An 18,483-nucleotide genomic window follows, 5' to 3' on the forward strand; every position below is an offset into this window, starting at 1 on the left:
GACCTTCAAACACAGATATTTACATCATAATTCACAACAGTATCAAGATTAGTTATGAGGAACTGTATTAAACGGTTACAGCATTAGGAGGGTTGAGAGCCAGTGGCTGAGGAGTACCGTGCTTGCTTATCATGAGTAAAGGCTCTAGGTTCTACCCTCAATACTCACTCCCACCCTCCAAAAGGTTGAAAGTGTTTATTCCTCCAGTCTTCCTGATGGATCACAGCCTATTTCCCTAGTAGGGATGGACGGGCACTGGCTGCTAGGAAACCTGCAGGGCATTCATGAAGGTAAGTGCAAAGGAACAGATGGGTGAAGGCACAGGAATTTAACAAGGGCTCCAGCGGCTACACATACCGTGACACCAAGACCATCACATTGTTTTCCTGATCCACACTATAGCGTCGAACATAAACATAATCCCGAGAGTACATTGGATACTAAAAAAGGAGGTGGGCAAGATTAGTGTTCTGCATCACAGATTTGACAGAAATAAAACCAAAGTAAAAGGACTCACAGGAAAATGTGTTACCCAATGCAGAACCTCAGAACCACTGACGACATCTCTCTCAATCACCTCTAGCTTGATCACAAGGGCATCCCACTTTTTTCTGTACTCTGTGTCCAGCTGCAAAAGGGAAGATCCAAAACAAAGATGCAGAAGTGTCTCTGGGAGGCTGGATCTCTGACTTAAGGACATTATGGAAAAGTAGTGATTTGACTCCAATGTGCCAACATGTAAGAGGCAGGCTGTTAATCAGATGACTCTCACGGTAAGACTCTCACACACACTGAAGAGGATTCTTATGTCTATGTGTAAGGGTGCACATTTTCATGTGTGCGCCTGTGCATGTGTAGGCCCGAGATCGATACTGAGTGTCTTCTATCACTCTCTATTAAGATAAGCTCTCTCACTGAACCTGAGGATCACTGGTTTGGCTAGGTCAGCAATCTCTGGGGATCTCTTCTGACCAGTGGTAGGGTTAGTTACAGATACACTGCCACACTCAGATTCTACATGGGTGGTACGGGGATTTGGACTCATATTTAATCAAGAACTTTACCCACTGAATGATTCCCCAGTCCTCTGAGGGAATCTCTCTCTCTCTTTTTAAGCTTTCATGTACATGGTGTTTTGCCTACATCCCTGTCTCTGCACCATGTGCATGCTTGCCTTGTACCCATGGAGGCCAAAAGATGTTGGAGATCCTGGGATTGGAGTGACAGAGAGTTGTGAACCACCATGTGGGTGCTAGAACCCTGGGTTCCCCAGAAGAACAGACAGTGCTCTCAACCACTGAGCCACTTCTCCAGCCCCCTACAGAGGAGTCTTAAAAATTCAACTGAACATTGGTGGCACATGCCTGTACATATTGTAATTCAAGAAGGATGATCAAAAGTTCAAAGCATACTGGACTCACATAGGGAGACTGAAGATGAAGCTAGGGGTTAGTGATTACTTGTTTAGTAAGTTTTGACAGCTTATGTTCAGTTCCCATTATCATAGGTGTATATTTACGCACATACACAAAAACTCTGCAATAGAAATGTCTCGAGAATAGAGCTGGCAAGATGGCTCAGTAGGTAACCACCTGTTGTAGTTAGCTTCAACCATCAACTTAACACAGCCCAGAGTCACTTGAGAAGAGAATGTCTAGATAAGTCTGGCCTGTGGGCATGTCTAAGGGGGACTATCTTGACTGTTAGTTGACCCAGGCATACCCAGCTCACTATGGACAGTATCATCCCTGGGAAGGTGGTCCTGGACTATATAAGAAAGCCAGCTATAATGAGCCAGAAGAGAGGAAATAAAGAGTATTCATTGACTAAAACCTATAAACTAAAAGAAACTCTTTTGTCCCCTAAGTTGCTTCTGGTCAGACTCCCTTTTTTTGTTTGTTTGTTTGTTTGTTTTTCAAGATAGGGTTTTCTCTGAGAGGCCTTGGCTGCCCTAGACTTATTTTGTAGGCCAGACTGGCCTCAAACTCACAGCAATCCCCCTGCCTCTTGGTCAGTTTTACCACAGCAGCAGGACTGTACTAGAACACGGCCTGACTATATAAGCCTAACAGCCTGAGTTCAATACACAGAGCCCACATTAAGGTGGAAGGGGAGAAGCAACTCTACAGAGTTGTCCCCTGGCCCCTAAAGCCACACACGAGCCCTCAACTCCACAGGAACAATAACAGAATTTTAAAAAGAAAAGGAGATGTCTGGAGAAAATAGAACATTTAATGCATAAAGATATGAGAATTCTAAATCACTTTAAACAGAATAAAAGTCTCAAAGAATGAGCAGACCTGAGGCACAGAAATTCAGGAAACATTTCTCATCTTCTGGCATATCAAGTAACTAAGGAACTTTAAATAACAGACAATTTGTATGCATCAAAACCAAACACAGAACTGACAAAATCCAATGTCTAGATCAAAGTGCACTTGATATCCTTAGTGGGTACACTGTTGCTGCAGTTCTGGGGAGTCAAACCTGCACACCCTATGCAATGCTCTATTTCCCCAGTCTTGTTTTTACTTAAGACAGTCTCATTAAGTTGATCAGGCTGGTTTAAACTCACTGTCCCAGGGAAGCTTCACCGGGTATTACAGTCAACAAACTAGTCATTGAAAACTTGGCAAGAATCTCAACAAATGATGGCAAGGAAAGCCACCCTTACGCACTGCTGGTGGAATTTAAAAACAGAACCACCATATGACCCAACCATACCACTCTCTGGGGCATATACCCTCTATACTCTATACCTTACTATAGATGTTTACTTCTGCACCATTCACAAAAGGAAGAAAATTAAAGCAAACGAATGGGCTGTAAACAGGAGGTACTTATATACAATGGGATTTTTATTCAGCCAAAAAGAAAAATGAAATTGTAAAACTTTCAGGAAGATGAATATGGAAATTATATTAAGCAAGGTAACAGACTCAAAAACAAATGCCACATTCTCATATGCAGATCCTATCTTTTAACATTTATGCATGTATAAATAAGAGCCTGTGAGTGTAGGTATAAGTCATGAAACCAGAGAGGAGTCCAGGAAAAAAGGTATTGATGAAAGCACCAAAGATAATAGAACATGTATGATATGAAAGTTGAAAGGGGTTGCCAAGGGTAGAAATATACAAGAGGGGGACAGAGGAAGAACAGAGAAAATGAGGGGGGAGAGGAGGACCAGCAAAAACAAATGGCATTTAAAAATACCATTAAAAAGCCTAATTCTTTGCATACTTATTTTATATTTTTGTTTGGTTGGTTGGTTTGAGACAGAGTTTCTCTGTGTTGTCCTGGCTGTCCCCAAACTCAAGAGATCTGCCTGCCTCTGCCTCCCATTAGATTAAAGATATGTACTACCATCGCCCAGCTATATTTTGGTTTTTGAGATAGGGTCTCTCTATACAGTCCTGGGCTTCCTACATAGATCAGGCTAGCCTTGAACTCTACCTCCATAGTGCTGGGATTAAAGGTGCATTGCATGACATTCAGCTGCACAGCAATTTTAATTAAATTTTTAAAATGGAAATATCAGAAAAGAAAGTTCTATGTAGTATCTGGGGTGCTCTTACCTTCCCTTCTCACTTCTGTTTTACTTTTATTGGGTTTTTGTTTGTTTGTTGAGACAGGATCTCTCTATTTAAGTAGCTCTGCTTTCCTGGAACTAGCTGTATAGACCAGTCTAGCCTCAAACCCAGAGATCCATGCCCTGCCTCCGGCTCCTTAGTGCTTGGATTAAAGGTATGTGCCACCATGTTCAACTTTTTTGTTTTTGTTTGTTTTCACCCAGGGAAGGGTCTTGCTGTGCACCCCCGACTGGCCCTGTATTTGTTACACAACCCAGGCTTGCCTCTAACTTGTGGCAAGTCTCCTGCTTCGCCTTCCCAAGTGCTGAGGCTACAGTCATTCACGAAGCCAGAAAGCTTCAAATCTGTAGAGAAAATGAACTCACCTGAACATTGAAGAACTGCCGGGGCGTCACATCTGTGTATGTTCCCAAAACTAGAACGACAAGAGGGGTTGGGGGAGAGCTAGGGAACAGCAAAGCAAGGCAGAGATGACATGTATCAAGGAAGAATATAAAAAGCTCCTCATCTGGGAGAGGAAAACTAACAAAAGTTTGGCAAATTTTCGTTGGTAGTCAGGATAGAACAGTTTAGGAGCTACAAGGAACTTGTACAAGGCGATGCATGCCTGGGCACCACAGACCCACGTCCCAGGCGGCAGGGCGTGGCTCACCTCGGTACTGGTAAAGGTGGGTGCCTGTAATCGGGCGCCGCCACAACTTGAAGTGTTTCTTGTCCATCACCATTTCCCATGGTTCCTCTTTGTCCTTCGACTTTTCACTCCCTTCTGCTGGGGACTTTTGTTCGGGAGGGTGATTTTCAACTCCAGAACGCTGAAATATATTTGACATTTCTTCCAACCGTTTCATCTCATTAATGGACCTGGAAAGACAGAAACAAGCATGGTGTCCATGAAATGAAATGTCCAAAGACCTGCAGAAAGGCAGGCACGGTAGGAAACAGCATGCTACCTCAGTGAATAAATGTTGAATTGTTAAGCTTGAATATTAGTCTAACACTTGTAATTAGAATAATTACTTATCCAGTTACTATTTCTAAATCTATAAAATGCAGAAAATAAGAGTGCTATCTCAAGTTGGTCGGAAAAAAAAAAAACCTTATACAAAAAGTGTTCAAGCCCTGGCACATAGCCTCAAATAACTTTAAAAAAATTTTTTTAAACATTTATTTGGGGTATTTTTATTTTGCATGCACACGTATGTATAGGTACTTGATTCCTGCCACCTAACTGCACTTCAAGTCCAGGAGTTAGAGGTCTTAAAGCAGGCCAGAAACTAGAAATCATGCTGAGGGCAGCAGAGAGAGACAGAAATGACACGTATCAAGGAAGACTAAGAAGCTAAGCCAGCTTCAAATATTACCACCAAGGCTTATAAATGGTATGTCCTTTGATGCTCCCACCTCTTTTGTGACAAAGGATCTCATCTATATTGCCCAGCTGACTCTGAACTACACTTCCATCTTCTTACCTCCATCTTCCTGAATATTGGGATTATACCACCAGGAAAAATTTTCTGCTTCCTTTTTAGTGGATTGTCTTCTTCCGATATTATTGTCTTCCTTGTTTTCAAATTGAAATATAATCCACATATCAGAAGATTCACCCCTTTGCAATATACAATTCAGTAATTTTTAGACTATTTGCAAAATTGGGTATCTATTTTCAGACACTTCCCTCACTCCCCTTGCCTGCCAGCCAAGTCTGCCTTTCTCTATTCCCAACATTTCAAATAAACAGAATCATGGCTGGGTGTGGTGGCAGGAGAGAGGGGCAGGTTGACTTCTGTGAAGCCAGACTGGTCTACGCAATGAGTTCAGGGACAGCCAGAACTATATAATGAGACCATGTCTCAAACAAAACAAAACAAAAATATAGAATTATACTTATGGCCCTTTCATCTGGCTCCCTTCACTTGGCATATTTTCAACTTTCATCCATGTTGGGTTTTTTCCTTTTCATAGCTGTAAACATTCCATCATATAAATATATATCACCTTTTGCTTAGTAGGTAACAGACACTTATGCTGTTTCCACTTTGGGGCTACCATAAATAATAATAGTTTCAATGTAGATATGCTTTCATTTCCTTGGGTAGAGTCCTAGGAGTGGATCTGCTAGTTTATGGTAACAATGGTAGTAGCTCTAAGCCTAGTCCCTAAGCCCAGGGGATGGATCCAAAAGCTTCATACATGCTAGGTAAGCACTCTTAACAACTGAGTTAAATTCCCAGCCCCTACATTTACTTTCTTTGAGAAGCTTTCAAACTACTTTCTTTTAATTTTTTTGGGTTTTCTGAGACAGGGTTTCTCTGTGTACTGGAACTCTGTCCTGGAACTCACTCTGTAGACCAGGCTGCCTTGAACTCACAGATATCTGCCTGCCTCTGCCTTCTCAGTGCTGGGAGTAAAGTGCCACCACCCGGCTCAAACTACTCTCTTTCATATATGTCTGTTTACATTGGCTTATTGGTGGGAGAAGGGATGTGTGGTGTGCCACGGCTTACATGTAGAAGTCCAAGAGCAATTTGTGGGACTCAGTTCCCTCCTCCCACTACGTAGGTTCTAGGAAATGGACTCAGGTCTTCAGGCTTAACCACAAGCACCTTTACTACTAAGCCATCTATCTGGCCCCTACACTATTTTCCAAAGCAGTTGTACCATCTAAATATCCACACCACAGACACGTGAAAACTCCAGTTATTCTACCTGGTTTTTGTTGTTTGTTTTGATTTTTTGAGACAGGGTTTCTCTGTGTAGTCCTCCCTGGCTGTCCTGGAGCTCACTGTTGTTGCAGGATATTTCATCACATTGTAAACCCCGAGATTATGAACTGAAAAAAACCTGTTTCTTATGGTATGGCTCAGCCCTAGCACACAACCATAGGTCAAGAGGCTTAGCAAGCAATCAGTCTAAAGGGAGTGAACATAAGTAAAAAGAAATGATGAGCACTGAGTTGAGGGGAGTTAAGACAGTGTGGAGAAGTAGAAAGTGCCTTTTCCTTCTGGGATGTCAGCTGAGTAGGAAGATCAACTGGGTGCTTTCTCTGCCTCTCTGAGATGGTAGGCTTTCACCCCAGCATCTGGCTCCAGAGTAAAGACTGTAAAATCAGATTATTGGGATTTTATGTTTAAAAACAATATTCTGTAGGACACACTAGCCTCAAACTCAGAAATCTGCCTGACTCTGCCTCCTGAGTGCTGGGCTTAAAGGTACCCACTACCACCATCACCAGGGTTTCTTGTTTTAAGACAAGGTCTCACTATGCTGCCTGCTGGCCTTGAACTCCTAGGTTCTAGGCCTTGAACTCGGCTTCCCAAGGGGTTACAAGTGTTCCATGTCATCTGACTCTTTAAATTGATCTTACTTACAGGTGTGCATGTGCCACTGTGTGTATTTGTGGAAGAGGACAAAAAAGAATCACTTTTCTCCTTCCATCTTGTTCCTGAGGTAGAGTCCTGCCTGGCTATAGCTCCTGGTTCAGTCAGTTCCCCTGATTCTGCCTCCCAACTCCCAGTGGGAATTTGGGGATTACAGATGTAGACACACCTGCCTTTTTAAAAATGTGTGTCTGGAAAATTAAACCCATGCTGTTTGGCTTCTGCTACAGGCACCAAATCCCTGGCCCCATCTGCCTTTTTAAAAACGCAGTGTTTCATTTTTTCTTTTTTAAGACAGTACCATGGAAACTCAGGCTGGCCTCAATATATATCGGAGGCAGGTGGATCTCTGTGAGTTCAAGATCAACCTGATCTACAAAGTGAGTTCCAGGACAGTAGGGGCTACACAGAGAAACCCTGTTTTGAAAACAAACAAAAACCAAAATCTTAATGTCTCCATTTCCTACTTTGGGGATTACAAGACTGTGCTATCATAGCTGGTGATAGCTAGGGAGTACTACATCCCAGCTCCTGCATTTTATTCAATTAATGTGACATATTAATTTTGCTATGAAAAGCCACTTTTGAATTCCTGGGATTAACTAAACTTGTTCATGGCATTTAATCTCTTTTATGTTTCTAGATTCAATCTTTTGGACTTCTGCCCAGGGGGTTATAAGTTCCTAAAATGTAATACTACATAGTATGATTATATATCACTTGTTGGTTGATGCTTAGGTATAAAGACATAGATTGATATAATAACCAACAAACTGTGACTATGGGCATATCTATGGGGGTAAGAAAATTTCACACACACACAAAGTAAGAGGAGTTTCTACTATAGTTTTTCGGGCTGTTGTTGATTGTTCTGTTTGTTTTCTTTTTAAGACACAGTCTCACTAGGCTGCCCTCAAACTCTTGATCCTCCTGATGCAGCCTTCCAAAGGCACCTATGCCTGGCTTTATTTCTTAAATATAATGTTATACTTAATAGCTCTTATTCTTTAAACCTTTTATATTGGAAACATTTTTAATTTTTTTTTTAATGTGGTACTATAAAATTGGTCAAAGGCCCTGAGCTGTGGAGGCCATAGACTCTAGGGGAATCAACTACTACTATTTTGATAAATGGTAAATATTTATATCCACAGACATGTATTATATTGAGATATAATATATCCATGACTGTATCTCAATCATGGTCAAAGAAGCTTCTTTTCACAGTGGGTGGCACTTAATGTAGAGACTCAAAGTGCTGAGAAAGCAACCCGAGTGCCCAACCTTAAATAAGTCATCTTCACCACAAATATATTAGTCTTTGCTTATCTTCCCCCATTTGCAAATATTTTCATCCTTTCCCACCCAGTACACAAGAGCTCCTGTTGCATTCCAAGAACCAAACAGCCTACATCAGAGACCCCATTCTCCTTAGAGCAGTGAATCCTTTCTCCTTGGGTCAGTAAACCCTTTCCCATTCTGTATATACATATGCCAATCTGGAAAGACCATGAGGTTCAAGCCCAGTCAAGGTGAAAAGACATGCCTGCTATTGCTTTGATGAGCAGTGCCCCTTCTAGAGGAGTAAAAATCTGCCTTGTTGAGATACTTCAATTATTAGAGTGGTGGTCTCTTTCTTTGCCACTCCCAACTTATTTCTAGCACAAGACTCAGGGAAGTTAAGAAATGCTGTTTCAACACGATGTGGCTACTGTGCTCATTAACTCAAAACAGCTATGAGAACCTGCAAAGATCAAGCCAGGCAACATTCCAGCATGGATGGGGTAGGAGTTCATGAAGCCCCACCTCTGGCTAAGGAGTTACTGGCAGTTTATGCCTGCTGGGGGATGGGGAGCCACTCTCTTCTGGAGTTGCCGTGCTCTGGTAGGTGATCTCACAACCACGCACATTCAAGCAGCGCTAACGGTACTTAGAGATAGGGGGGAAAGAGAACATGAAGGTGCAAGTGGTGTTCTAGCAGGTTCTAGAGGAGATAGGAGATTAGAGATAGGAGAGTAGAGTTAGGAATAGATGGCTATGATTAAGATACACTGTATATACAGGTATGATGTTGTTACAGAAAAACGAAACACCCCCTGTATTTTACAAACAGCTTTAAATAGTAAACAGAAAAGAAAACCTGCTGGCTGACTAGGCTGCACATAAAGGGTGTATTCAAGAGTGAGGCCAGCCCTGGGTGTGGCTGCATACAACTGACCTGCATTACAGCATCTGGGAGGCAGGAGGATGGAGTTTTAGCTAGCTTAACTTAGACAGTGAGATACTGTATCAAACAAACAAACAAACAAACAACCAGGGTCTGAGGATATGGCCTAGAAACAGAGTGTGTGGTATATACAAGCTCTGGGTTTGATCCTCAGCACTGTATAACAAAAACGACAAAGGAAAACGGCAATCACTGACAAACTAAAGTAAGGGTAACCTCTACAGCTAATGACATGAGTTTCCTTTTATTCTCTGTCGAGACAAATCACAGTATGCTATGGCAATGTATCTTTACAGCTGCCTCCTTTACTAAGCTACAAATCTCTCTTAACTACAGCTCCAACTAGTATCTCTAATAGTCAACAAATGTTTAATGAATAAACAATAAATAAAAATATAGAAGCAGACTTCAGTAATTCGGATTCTTATACTAAAATGTTATATTAAAATACTGGAAAGCCGAAAACATACCAAGAGCAATGGCATATGCCTGTAACCTCAATGAACATTAAAGAAACTGACCTAAGAGGATAACAATGATCAAGGTCATTTTTAGACCAAAGTTCCAGGCCATTTAGGGCTACATAAAATTCTGCGTTCTCAAAACAAACACAAAAACTTAAATTATTGGCATTCCAAGACTAAATTTTCAAGCAATTCACCAATCCTTTAGAGGTTTGCTGTAGTCCTGGTTCTGGTACCCAACTAACTGTGTTATCTTGTGAGACTCATTTTACCTGTGAAGCAAAGGCATCTTTACCCCAACCCCAGCCCATCTTTCCTGCTTGTGTTTTCCAGGCAGGGTTTCTCTGTGTAGCTCTAGCTGTTCTGGAACTCCCTATGTAGACCAGGCTGGCCTCAAACTCAGTGATCCTCTGCCTCCTTAGTGCTGGAAATAAATGTGTGCAAAACCACCACTCAGCAAGACATTATTTCTTGAAGGTTCCTTTTACTTCTGGAAGTGCAAGTTACTAGATTTTAAACTTTAGACTTAGGTAAAAAATTATGTTGAAGCTGGGCGCAGTGGCACACACCTATAATCCCAGCACTCCGGGAGGCAGCAGGCAGATCTCTGTTGAGTTTGAGGCCAGCCTGATCTACCAAATGAGTCCAGGACAGCCAAGGCTACACAGAGAAATCATGTTTCTGACACGCTAAAATATCTCAAATATATATATATATATATATATATATATATAGAGAGAGAGAGAGAGAGAGAGAGAGAGATTTGTCATTCTGACTGCCTGAAATCCCTTTTCTTTCTATTTTTTATAGAGAATACAAAGAGGTGGGCACAAGCCCATACTCTACTTCTCATATTTAAAAGCACAACTAACTTAGGTAAGCTTAGAAGTTTTAGGAGGTCAAAGGCCCAGGAAGTTTACAGGTTTGTTCACCAAGGAGTCTAGAGCAACTAATGTTAAGTAAAAATTCCCACAAGACTGCTATATGAAGATTATTCCTGTAGCAAGCCTTGACTGTTCTCTTGGCCAACCTGTACTCTATAGACTTCTTGTCAATGTTTTGAACAATCAGCTAGTTAATTCCTTTTGGTTTGAGTTTAGCTATTTGTACCCAAAAATCCTTGACCAGTACAAATGCTGACAGAAATAGCTTCATCAAGCTGGGTGGTGGTACAGGCCTTTTTCCCAACACTTAGGAGGAAGATCTCAGAGTGGAGGCTAGCCTGGTCTACATGTGTAGCAGAGCTACACAGAGAAACCCTGGCTTGAAAAACAAAACAAAGCTTTATCATTTGTTCAAAGTTTTAATTATTAGGAAAAAAAAAAACAAACAAAAAACAGAATTCAAGGCCAGCCCTGTAAAGCCAGTATTGAAATATGAGCAATCTTATTAATTTCAGGCAATTAGCTCTTGCAGAAGAGAACAAAAGCACCATCACAGCACCAATTGCCTAGAGAACTATTCCAGGCATGTCTTGGCAACAGGCAAGGGCATTCAGGACTAATTAAAGCATTCTCTTTTTTTCTTTTGAGACAGGGTCCGTCTTCAGAACCCTGGCTGTCCTGGAACTTGCAATGTAGACCAGGCTGGCATCTCACAGAGATCCACTTGCCTGTCCTTCCAGAGTGCTGGGATTTAAAAGGCATGTTCAAATAATTTTAGAAAAGCATCCCCACTCCCACCCTAGTTTTTCCAAACAAGGTTTCTCTGTGTAGCTCTGGCTATCTTGGAACTCACTCTGTAGACCAGGCTGACCTCAAACTCCAGATCTGCCAGACCCTGTCTCCCAAGTGCTGCGATTAAAGGCGTGTGCCACCACTGCCAGGGATTAATAATGTATTCTTAAATCCCAAGTACCATTCCTGAATATGAGAGAAGTAGAAATTCATATCCCCTGGTTAAACTCTTAACTAACACCAGGGGCTCAGGCTGGTGATGCAGTTCAGTTAACAGACTGCTTGCCCAGCATGGAGGCACTCTGGGGGTACAAACAGGAGAATATGATGTTCAAGGTTTTGTTCAAAGCCAGCTGAGCTACAGCACCCAGCACACTCATACTAGCGTAAAAGAGCAATAAGAACGACGGACCAAGTGGTCTCCTAGTAAGGGGAACAGGGACTATTTCTGACTATTTCCTCCTGAGGGAGGAGTAGCCCTGCTAGGCCACAGAGGAGAACTTTGCAGCCAGTCCTGAAGATACCTGATAAAACAGAGTCAGATGAAAGGGGAGGAGGTCCTCCCCTATCAGTGGACTTGGAAAGGGGCAGAGAGGAGATGAGGGAGGGAGGGTAGGATTGGGTGGGAATGAGGGAGCAAGATACAGCTGGGATACAAAGTTAATAAACTGTAACTAATATTTTAAAAAATCAAAAATTAAAAAAAAAAAGAATGATGGAGCAAAACTTGGCCATTACTGCCCCTGAAGGGTTTCTAAATGCTGATAAGATTGACAAAGCACATAGAGTATAAGTAATATCACAGACAGCATGTAGAGAAAGGAAACACTTCTATCCTATGGTGTCTAATCTTGGGACAGGATAAGTATCTAAATCTTCCCATCTAAGAAGTCTTAATAAGAGAGTAAAGGGCAAAAGAGATTATTCCTAAAATAGTAACAAAATCAGCAGATTAGATTAGTACAAGGATGAAGGAGAGAGTCTATGCTTTCCTTTTTCCAACACAGTATTTGAGAAAGGAATGTACTGAAGAAACTGAAGACACAATAAAAACAGTAAGTATGACAACATGTGACTCAGCCAGCATGCTGCCCTCACCACAGAGTGTGACCCAGACTTCAAAATAATTCTGGTACGGCCAGTCCTACAAGTGATGCAAACACAACTGCTTCACACCTAACCAAACCACCTCAACTTCCACACTACTGTCCAGATTAAAGCCAAGGTGGCACATGCCTTTAATCCCAAGATTTGGGAGTCAGAGGCAGGTGGATCTCCGTGATTTTGAGGCCAGCCTGGTCTACATAGTGAATTCCAGGAGTGCCAGAGCTACATAGTGAGAACCTGTCTCAAACAAACAAACAAATAAAACCAAACAAGATTAGGGATTTTCAAATGACCACTGATTTGAGACATAAAACATAAATAAGACATAAACTGGTTCACGGCATCTTTGGAGCACCTAGTTAATGGTAAAATAACAAAGATAAATTCAACAAATCTTTAGTCCCTTTTATGTTGTTTTGATGACCCAAGAGCTTTATCTATAAGATGCACCAAAGTAATTGGCCAGTAAGTTCCTTAAGCCAGAAGGATTCTTCCCTAGCTAACAACATAATGAAAAGTTCAATGTATTCTAAATGCTCCCAAGCAGACAAAAATGGGGAAATGGCCAATTCTCCTTGTGAAAATTTACTAGCATTAATTTCACATTAAATAGAACGATTCAAACTTTTAGAGCAGTAAACTTTAACTTAAAAAAAAATGAGGCTAATAGGAACATTTCCCCCTATATTTTCATATTTCCTAACATCCTTCCTCTTTTTGTTTCTGTAACTTAAAACACACACATATGCAGATTCTCTCTCTCTCTCTCTCTCTCTCCCTCTGCTGTATTTTTCCATTATTGTCCCAGTCTTAAAGAACACCAGCTAGCACCAGCAATAGTCAGCGACGTTATTTTGCTTAAGTAGCCAACTGGATGAAAATACTAGACAGTATTAAGAGATCTGATTTCAGTATCAGAGAGATGGCTGGGGGTGGGGCACTTGGCCCTAAGCCTGAGGACTTGAGTTGTGATCCCAAAAATTGTTCTTTGATCTCCACACAAAGTTTGTAGTGTTCAAAAGCAACACATCCCATCTGAATAAATAAATAAATGTAATAAAAATATAAACCAAGGCAAATATGAGTTCAGTTGAGCACTATAGTTCATGCCTGTAATCTCAGCACTCAAGAGAACTGTTCCTAGTTTGAGGCCACTGTAGCTTATATAGTGAGTTGCCAACCAGCCTTGGCTAAACACCTGACTGAGGGCTAGGGGTTCTATAGCTGATGATACCAATGATTCAAAATTATTTTCTAAGGTTAAATAAGATTACTAAAACTATATTTGGTAAGATGTCCTTTTTTTCCTTTTCAGACATACAGTCTTTTTATGTAGTCCTGGCTGTCCTGGACCTCACCATGTAGACTATGCAGACACAAGCTAAAGGCGAATGCCACCACACCCGGTCTGTAAGATGTTCTTAAGCACCAAAAAGCTAGAAAGCAAGACTATTCTTTTCACGTGAAACAGAATGCGAATCACTTAAGAAGTGCACACTGCAGCTCCAGGTTGACCGCACACACCTGAATCCTAGTTTTCCTTCCAACAAGCGACTGAGTGTGGTAAACACCTGTAACTTCAGCACTGGGAGGCCGAGGAAGAACTAGAAGTTCAAGGCTAACCTGGGCAAAAAGATGGACAGATCCTACCCTGAGGAGAGAGGGAGCACAAATGACTAAACAGAAAAGATACTGAGAATTACAAAAGTAGCATCATGCTTTCATTTGCTAACATTTTTATAAGTAGGACTGTCTGTGATTATGATTTTAAACTGCATTTTTAAGTCATCTTTTGCCTGTAGCCATACTACCTTAACACTCTCAACCCTGTTAAAAAAAACATATTTCTTCCTAGGAAGGTAGTCCTAGTTTTTTTTTTTTTTTCCTTCCCCAGACAAGGTTTCTCTGTCTAGACTTGGCTGTTCTGGACTCCTTTTGTAGACTAGGCTGGCCTCAAACTCAGTGATCACCTGCCTCTGCCTCCCCACACACTGGGATACAGGCGTGGGCCACCACACCCAGCTCTAGGCCCAGTTCTTGAGACTAGATTTGTTCTCAATTCAGTAATGCACCAATTGCTTGATACCTGGGTATTACATATCCCAAATAGGTCACAGTATAAACATTACTGCTCTGGCCTCAGTTTCTGTTGTTTGGGTTTTGCTTTTTTATTTTTCGAGACAGCATTTCTCCGTGTAGTCCTGGATGTCCTGGAACACTCCAGGCTGATCTTGAACTCAGAGATCGCCTGCATGCGAGAAGGACTTGAATTAAAGACTTGTGCCACCATGCACGCTTTGTTCTCGTTTTCAAGGTAACAAAAATGTAAAACAGTTTCTCTCTCTGTTTTAGAAATATCTAAAACAAACTGGCCTTGGTTCCTAAAATCACGTTTTAGAAGTGGGGAGAAGGGGTGGAAGGGTGAGAAGCACAATTTGAGAATACAGAAACACTGTAATGTAAAGCCATTTTTCTTCTAAGATTCTCTAAAAACGATCAAGTCTCAGAACCACAGGCTAACAAAAATAAGTCAACACCAAGGGGGTTTTCCACAGACAAAGCCTAATGTCACAGTATTCGAAGAATTTCTAAAGCAGAAAATTCTAACCCAACTCTCACAGGTTAGAACGTCCCGGCCACTGCTTTGTGCAAACAGACAAAATTCCTCCCAGCTTCTGAAATGTGCCAAGACACAAGTCACAACGACAGGGGGCTGTCCGCGCACAGCCCGAGTCCCATCTGGACAGCAGTCATTTTATAAATGGCAAGCTATCTCGCACTCACACCCTTGAGTTTATTTTAAAGCCTGCTTTGAATGTGCACTTTTCTGGGTATGCTGATTACCAGAAAAAATGGCCTCTATACCTTAGCTGCCTAATTTGTTTTTGGAATGTTTGGCACCATTCTACCCATTCGAAGTCGCCCCCCTTCTAGTTATTTTTAACCTGACAAATGGAATACACAGGCACAGGGCAATAACGTGAGGTGCTAAAATGGGTTCAATCTATTGCATCGTCACCTAAAAGGCCACTGGAAACTCGGGGTGCCGGCGACAGGCCCCCCCCCAAGGTGCCCACCAACCCAGGTGGCCCCGGCCCACCCCTGTCCATAGGACAGGTACGCCGCCGCGGCCGAGAGGCTCACCTCTTTAACTCCTCCTCCTGGATCCTCTCCTCCTCCCAGACGAAGACACCGGAGAGCGCCGCCATCAAGGCAGAGGCATGGCCGGGGCGGCCGCGCAGCCGGCGCCAGAAGCGTCCGAGCAGGGCGCAGCGCGAGCTCTCCGAATACAGGCGGCCGTAGAGCTGCGCGATCTGCTGCGCTCGCCGCACGCGCAGGCCCGTCACGAAGCGGCACTGATTGGCCAGCGCGGCCAGCAGGCCCCCGCCCCGCGCGCCCGCCAGCCAGGCGGCCAGGGTGGCCGGCGGCCTCCGCGGGAACATGTCGGCCCGTAGGGTTCCCGCGCCCGCCGCTAGGCCCCCGGAGCGGAAGGCAGCGCCGCGGAGCAGGGCCGTCCGCGCGGACCCCTTAGCTGGCTGACCCCGAGCCCCGAGGCCAGGGGCCGCCCCGCATGCCTCCCTGCAGAAGCCTCTCGGGCTGAGCGGATTCCCGAGGACAGCGCCGCTGCTCGAGGCCTCCTCGGTCCTGGCGGCGCGCTCCTCTGCGCGTACGGCGGAAGCTTGCGGGTCCCCGCGTCCGCGCGGGAAGCCGAGAGGGGGGCGTACCGAGCCGCAGCACGAGAGGTCCCGGGCGCCCGTGTCCGCCCCTCGCGCCGAGTGTGCGCAACCGAACGCCGTCCCCTCTTCCCGCGCTCTGATTGGACACGGCCCAGAAACCTGGGCGCTTATTGGCCAGACCAAAGGGATGGCCCGCCCTTGCGCCGGGCCGCCTGTTAGCAAGTTAGGTGGCCCGGCGCGAGAGCCCGTCAAGGGCGCCTGGAGAGTGACCCTCGGACCCCGGCGCGGCAGCTGTTTAGGGACGTCCTACCCCGCCCGGCGGAGAGGCGCGGTCAGGTGCGGTGTTACGTGGTCCTGACAGGCCGGGCCTCCGGCATTGTTCTCCACTGTGCAGAGAGGGGTGGGTCTGTGTTGGCTGGAGGGCGGCGCACGCCCTGCGCGAACCATCACCCAGCTCAGGCCTGGGGTCGCCTGCTACTGGAACCTTCTTTGGCCTCCTTGTCGATTCCCCGAGCCCTCCTGACTGTCTGCAGCCGGGACGCAGGGCTGGGATGCGGTGCTGGCTTACGGCTCCGAGAGATGACCGGTGGCCCACCCTAAGGGCAGAGGAACACCTTGCAGAGAACGCCACAAGGGCAAGTGACCTGTTGCAATCTGAAAATGCGCTAGGCCTGAGCAGTCTCCGTCTGACTCGAAGGGTAGAAAAGTACACAGGTTGCCCAAAATCTATCTCTTTTTTAACCCCTGTCGATAAGCTTTTTATTGCATTTATTGCCGTGTGCAACCAAATGGTTGCTAAATGGAGTCTCTGGATAAATCGCTTTTCTAAGCCAGGGCGTGGTTGGCTCTTTCCTATAATCCCAGCACTCCAAAGGCTGAGGCAGGAGCATTGCTTTGAGGTCGAGGTTGTCTCAAAAGTAAATTAAATATGCCTAGAGGTTAAGTGCACTGGCTGCTCTTCCAATGGTCCTGAGTTCAATTCCCAGCAACCACATGATGGCTCACAATCATCTATAATGATATTTACTGCTCTTTTCTAGTGTGCTCACAGACAGAACACTGTATACATAGTAAATAAATGTTTTTTAAGTGAATGAATAAATAAAAACTCAGTGTCCAATCTTAAAAGTGAAGAAACAGCCTGCCTCCATTTTAGACTCAAAAGAAATCTTAAAGATAAACAAGATTCATTTCTGTTTACCATTAAACCCCTGTTTTTCAAGGATTCAGCTGTGCCCCACCTGTAACCTTACTTCGAATGATTCAGTACTGTCTGTTCCTAGAATGGCAATCATTTTGTTTCAAAAGTTGTGCAACCCTACCTGTGTTTCTAAATGTTATATGACCACCTTGTTATGCCCACCTTGCAAACCGTGTCTGTGTTTCAGGAGCCCGTGTAGAACCATATACACTTGTGTGTATGTCCTGCTTCTATCACCTGGCCTATTTTGCCCACCAAATCCCCCATTTGGAAAGTCCCTTCTCCTGGGCTATAAAAGCCTTGTCTTCCTCACATCCAAAGCTTACCTCTCAAAGCTTGCTTTAGGGAGAGGCAGTCCTTGTACATGAATAAAAGAGCTTTCATTAACTGCTTGCTTTAATTAATTTGGCCATGATGATTTGGGTCAGTGGTCTTCTCCCGTCTTTGGGATTAATATAAGAAGCTTTAAAATGCTTCTGTATTTTTTTTTTTAACTTCAGAACTTCAGCTGGGTAGAGTGGCACACACCTTTAATAGCAATCAGTAGGCAAAGGCAGGCTGATCTCCTGAGTTCAAGGCCAGTCTGATCCCCAGAGCAAGTTCCAAGACAGCCTGGGCTCTGTTATACAAAGAAACCCTATCTTGAAAAAACAAACAAAGAACGTTACTAACAACAACAACAACAACAAAATATATATATATATATAGGTGTGTGCGTGTATAAAGGTTTTAACAGAACACACTTTAGCCCTTGGTGAATGGGAGGCCAATTGGCACAACTAGATTTGGGACAAGAAATTAAAATCTCCTTATCTCCCCACCTTGGAAGATGTTTAGACAAATATTTTGTCTCCACCCAGGAAAGCCTTTGTTTACACAGAGGCCCACTGCTCTAGTCTACAGAGTTGATGGTCTGAAACAGTGACTCCTTTTTCCCTTCCTCCATGTCCTGTGTGCTAGTTCTTTTCCACTAGCCAGTTGCACAAGATTGTGAGGCTGGCCCTCAGCCAGTGGGGAAAAGACACAGTCACCACCTGAGTTAGAATAAAAACCAAACGCACTTCCTAGTTTGCCTTGCGAGGACATTTCATTGGAGTGGCAGTCTTTTTCTTTTCCACCCTAAGCGTTTCTAACTAGGAGAAACTTTGGACAGCTCCCAAA

At 43.7% G+C, this 18,483-nt stretch overlaps 1 protein-coding gene across 2 annotated transcripts in view; it reads right to left on the minus strand.

Annotated features, from left to right (window-relative positions):
* Stard7 (StAR related lipid transfer domain containing 7) overlaps positions 1-16,834 on the minus strand; it is a 28,472-nt gene extending 11,638 nt beyond the window's left edge. The window contains exons 1-5 of one of the 2 annotated variants that reach the window (XM_021657088.2): positions 15,589-16,822; positions 4,246-4,454; positions 3,959-4,008; positions 518-628; positions 358-440 (exon numbers count right to left, since the gene is read on the minus strand). In XM_021657088.2, the coding sequence (XP_021512763.1) occupies positions 358-440; positions 518-628; positions 3,959-4,008; positions 4,246-4,454; positions 15,589-15,887 (752 nt within the window). In that variant the 5' untranslated portion in view covers positions 15,888-16,822. Of the gene's footprint in view, positions 1-357; positions 441-517; positions 629-3,958; positions 4,009-4,245; positions 4,455-15,588 lie in introns of both variants that reach the window. The other variant, XM_060371913.1, reaches the window with a different exon arrangement.
* Positions 16,835-18,483: the final 1,649 nt, after the last annotated feature.

Source organism: Meriones unguiculatus, chromosome 18, assembly GCF_030254825.1.
Source record: "Meriones unguiculatus strain TT.TT164.6M chromosome 18, Bangor_MerUng_6.1, whole genome shotgun sequence".
Classification (NCBI taxonomy): Eukaryota; Metazoa; Chordata; class Mammalia; order Rodentia; family Muridae; genus Meriones; species Meriones unguiculatus.